This window comes from Diachasma alloeum, unplaced genomic scaffold (assembly GCF_001412515.2).
Source record: "Diachasma alloeum isolate Michigan unplaced genomic scaffold, Dall2.0 Dall_scaffold_00334, whole genome shotgun sequence".
Classification (NCBI taxonomy): domain Eukaryota; kingdom Metazoa; phylum Arthropoda; class Insecta; order Hymenoptera; family Braconidae; genus Diachasma; species Diachasma alloeum.
Genome location: NW_021680473.1, coordinates 236,603 through 241,444, shown reverse-complemented (window position 1 = coordinate 241,444; position 4,842 = coordinate 236,603). Strand labels below are relative to the sequence as shown.

The following is a 4,842-nucleotide window of genomic DNA, read 5'->3' as shown; positions in this document are numbered from 1 at the left end:
CTGCACGCTTTCAGCCATTTGTCCTTTTCGTCAATTTCCCAAAGCTAATGAGATGAGAACGGTTGGATGTTAAAGAGTATATTAACCAATCCAGGAATCAGGGATTTAGGAGAATTGAAAATACGATATTTAATTTTTTTTCTTTATCTAGAGATTGTAACCATCTCCCCAACAATTTTTATAACCCTCCAATTTGCATTTTTCAATGGGAAATGATCCATTATAAAGTGCACTTTTTGGACGTCTCGAGCGGGCTGTGACGTCACAGCAATGTAGTCACCATGCCTCTCCCTCACTCTCGTAGCGGCAGCCGACAGGAGCGACACACGCTGTCTCTCGTACGTTAACCCGAGCGATCAACTTTTAACTCATTATTAACATTAATAATCTACATAAAAATCATTTTTTTCTCATGGAATATTTTTTTGATGATCCATATAACGCATTGAGAGGAGAATTTCATCAATTTAAAAAAAATGAATGTTCCCTGTTCTCCAAAATTCCTGATTCCAGAATTAATTTACATAGCGTGGAAATGAATACGTTTACTGAGTATATTGATGGGTTTACTCTAGAAGCCGCTTACCCAGGTAGGGGAAAAACAAATCGGCCGGGCTCGGGCCAATCGCGGCGGCCAGGCTGCCGAACTTCGGGGCGTAGCGATATGAAGAACTTTCTTCTCTATCCTCTCACTCTTCTTATCAAAATTCCTAGTAAATTCTTACTAATTGTGAATTCCGCCAATTTTGCAGTGAAACCGAACAGAATTCTCGCCAATTGTAGTAATTATCAGTGGGATGAAGAGGAAGATCTTGACGAACTATCGAAGCACTTTGAAGATGACGAGCAAGATGCCAGCGATTTTGAGTGTAATGCAGATCCCCCCAAACCAAAAAAAAACGCCTGATTATGACTCCAGACCTTACGGCCGCTTTGGATCGAGCAAAAATCAGCGATCGTATGGCGGCACGTGTGATCGCTGCTCTTCTCATATCGGTTGGTTTCACTGTGGACGATTTCTATTTGAGCCGAGAAACAATCCGCCGTAACAGGGGTAAACAACGTAAGGCTCTGAGTAATACTATCAAAGATAACTCAAAAAACGGATNATAAAAGCACCGGACAAGGTGGGCACCTGTCTCTACACAAAAATTTGTCAATCTTATTTCGTCTTTTTCTCTACATTGACAATGTCGAAAAAAATTTTTTCCCTTCAAAATGATAGCCAGATAGTTTATCGACCATTCGATCCAAACGACACGAGTGGACGGAGCTCAGCAAGCGTTGTAGANAAAAATCAGCGATCGTATGGCGGCACGTGTGATCGCTGCTCTTCTCATATCGGTTGGTTTCACTGTGGACGATTTCTATTTGAGCCGAGAAACAATCCGCCGTAACAGGGGTAAACAACGTAAGGCTCTGAGTAATACTATCAAAGATAACTCAAAAAACGGATCTTTCACTACGGTTCATTGGGACGGCAAGCAATTAGCAGCACTGGGGAACAAATACGAGAAGATCGAACGACTCCCTGTTCTTATATCAGGCATTGACGGAGATGAATTACTCGGGGTTCCAAAGCTCGAGAGTGGAACTGGTGAAGAGCAGGCAAATGCCATTTTCAAGTGTTTGGACGAAAGGGGATTTCTTGATGTTATATGTGCCATGGTTTTCGATACCACGGCTAGCAATACTGGCAGTTCAAATGGTGCATGTGTCCTACTGGAGAAATTATTGGGAAGAAGTCTATTATATCTTGCTTGTCGGCATCACGTGTTTGAGCTTCTGCTGAAAGCTGCCTTTGATGTCTCTATGGGCCCTACCTCTGGTCCAGATATTTGTATTTTCAAACGATTTCAAGGACAGTGGCAGTACTTGGAGAAGGGAAAATTTTCGCCAGGAGTTCAAGATGAAGAAATTCAAGCCGCAGTCAAGGATGATGCGAAAGATGCCCTCACATTTGCGTATTCGCAGCTGAAGGTAGACTATGCCGGATTTATAATAATTATTATTATGAACGAATTATTAAAAAAAACTAACGCACGAAAAAAATTAGTAGAAAAACCTAGCGAATTCGCTGGAAGATTCTATTGGCCTTCTATAAACCTTTCTGTAAGTTTTTGGCCGTTTCTTTGGATCTGTTCAATAGAAAGTATTGTATAGATAAAGTCTATGGAATTCGATTTTTCTGGACAAGTTATTCTATTGAGATATTTTTTATAGAATTTCTTCAGTTCAGCTTTTCTAAGTTCTTCTTGCTTTGATTTTCTTGATGGAAAGAAAAGAAAAATAGAATGAAGAAAACTTAAAAAACTCTAACCGAGAAAATTCTATAGAATATATTTCAATACAATAAGTTCAATAGAAAAATATAATTCTCTTGGCCTTTTCTATAGAATATTTTCTATTGAACACGTGAATAGAAACGGCCAAAAGCTGATAGAAAATTTTATAGGGATCCAATAGAATTGTCTAGCGGATTCGCTAGGCTTTTCTATTAAATAGTTTCATACTTGGTTTCTTGATGATTGTAAATGACAGGCTGAACGCTTTTCCATTCACTGCTTCACAGATTGCGAGCATTCGAAAAGACTACCAAGAGTTTGTAGAGCTGGTGATCATGTTCCTAGGCGGGAATCTTCCAGATGGCAATCGGTTTCGAGCTCTAGGCCCCATTCATCATGCTAGGTGGATGGCGAAAGCAATTTACTCACTTAAAATTTTTTTGTATAGAGATCAATTTTCCATGAAAGCGTATGAAATATCAGGTTTGAAGAGTATTTGTATTTTTATTGTTCGTTTCTACCAGAAGAGTTGGTTCACAGCCCCAAATGCAGTTGAAGCACCGAAAAATGACCTAGAATTATTGAAAAAATTGGCAGCTGAAAACAACTCTGCATCTCCAAAAATGTACAACGCTGTGTTTGGAAAATTTGTGAACCATCTCTGGTATTTATCAGAAGAATTGATCGCTTTCGCCTTTTTTGATGACTCTTTGGATTTAGACTGTAAGAGAAGAATGTGTGAAGCGATCAAATCTCGACCTGCCCTTAAAAACGATAGAAAAAAGCGAAAATCAGACATGAAGGATCAAAACTTCATCCAAGAGTCAAGTTTAGATCAATTCGTAACACAGAACACCATTCAGTTCTTCAAAATTTTAAATATTGAATCTAATTTCTTGGATATCGATCCGATAATGTGGGGAGAAAGCGAAGAATATGTTAAAGCTTCAAAAATTGTGAAATCACTTCTCGTGACGAATGATCTAGCCGAAAGAAGTGTGGCTCTGATCACTGAATATAATGGTTTGCTCACGAAGAATGAAGAAAGTACACAAGATGTGATGCTCATAGTGAAGAAATTGAGGAAGTTGACACCGGATTGCACGAGGGAAACCTTAAAGTTTTCATTAGAAAATTATTTAACCAAGCGGGAGGCAGCAAATATGTGACAGCGCGCATGTCACTGAGTGATGTCTTAATGTTTCTTTTGCCATCAATATATTGATGGCGAGCTTCCAAATGGTTTCATCAGAATGGAGTTTTTTCTTCCTCGCATATCCTTTCCCATTTCAAATCGTCCTAATTTAACAATAAATGACTATATAAAGATTTGTGAATACTCAAAAAAAAAAATTTTTAGGTGAATTACTTTATCTCATTAGCTATTAAAAGATCGAACCAAAATTTGGAGAAAAATGTAACTTAACCATACCGAAATTTAACTTTCAACTTCAACTTTCACGCATATTGTAGCGCTTAACAAGCGAGGTTCATTCAAGAAAAAAACCATCTGGTGCAGCCTATCTGCAATGCGAAATAGTATATTATGCTGTATTGTATTATATGATATTATTATATTATGTATTATATATTAGTAATAAGAGGAAACTCCATGCTTAATACCGAAAAATGAAAATATCTCGGGAACTGTATGAACGGGTATGCATATTTGAATCAATTGATATAGAAAACGTCGAGACGAATATTGTGAAAAATAAATAACTGAAACCGGTTGAATATGTTTCGAGATATTTGCGAAAAAACAATTTAAAATCAACGATGTACAATGAAAATTGTAAAAATAGTTAGAATAGAGCTATTGTTATCATTCGAATTTCGTTGATATTTGTATAAACTAGTCGATTAAATGAGGTAATTTTCGAAAAAAAAATATAAACAATTATGTATTTTTCATTTTTAAGACATCAACACATGGTTTCGATCATCGAAGGTCGGTCCCTTCACAGAAAAGGTCCGCACGGCAGGTCATTTTTTTTTCTAGGTTCAGTTTCACTGTATATGGCCATCGTAAAAGTACCGGACAAGGTGGGCACCTGTCTCTACACAAAAATTTGTCAATCTTATTTCGTCTTTTTCTCTACATTGACAATGTCGAAAAAAATTTTTTCCCTTCAAAATGATAGCCAGATAGTTTATCGACCATTCGATCCAAACGACACGAGTGGACGGAGCTCAGCAAGCGTTGTAGACACGTCTGAAAATCACGCAATTGAGGGAAAATCCGAATTTTTATCTTGAAAACAAATTGTTATTTCGTTGAGAAAAAAAATTGTATTGTTCTCTTCCCTTCTACCAGAAAGTCTACGGAGTTAGTTCCACCAAGGTGAGTGATTCAGTCTTGAAAAAAAATATTTTCACATTTGACCTGTTCAAGGCATGTTATATCCCATAAGAAATTGAATCACTTCGCGCAAACTTGGAAATTCATTTTAAAAAATTGAAAAAAATCACATGAATTGGTACATTCTTTCCTCATCTTCTTTCCAAATGAGAATTTTGAAATCTGTTTTGGTTCTCCCGGGAGTCGGATTAGTAC

General features: G+C 37.3%; 1 protein-coding gene across 1 annotated transcript; it reads left to right on the top strand.

Moving 5' to 3' along the window:
- Window positions 1-1,308: 1,308 nt before the first annotated feature.
- Window positions 1,309-3,604, top strand: LOC107040428. The gene is made up of 2 exons (XM_015260515.1): window positions 1,309-1,980; window positions 2,573-3,604. The coding sequence occupies exons 1-2, from the start codon at window positions 1,309-1,311 to the stop codon at window positions 3,452-3,454; spliced, it is 1,554 nt and encodes a 517-aa protein (XP_015116001.1). The 3' UTR covers window positions 3,455-3,604.
- Window positions 3,605-4,842: the final 1,238 nt, after the last annotated feature.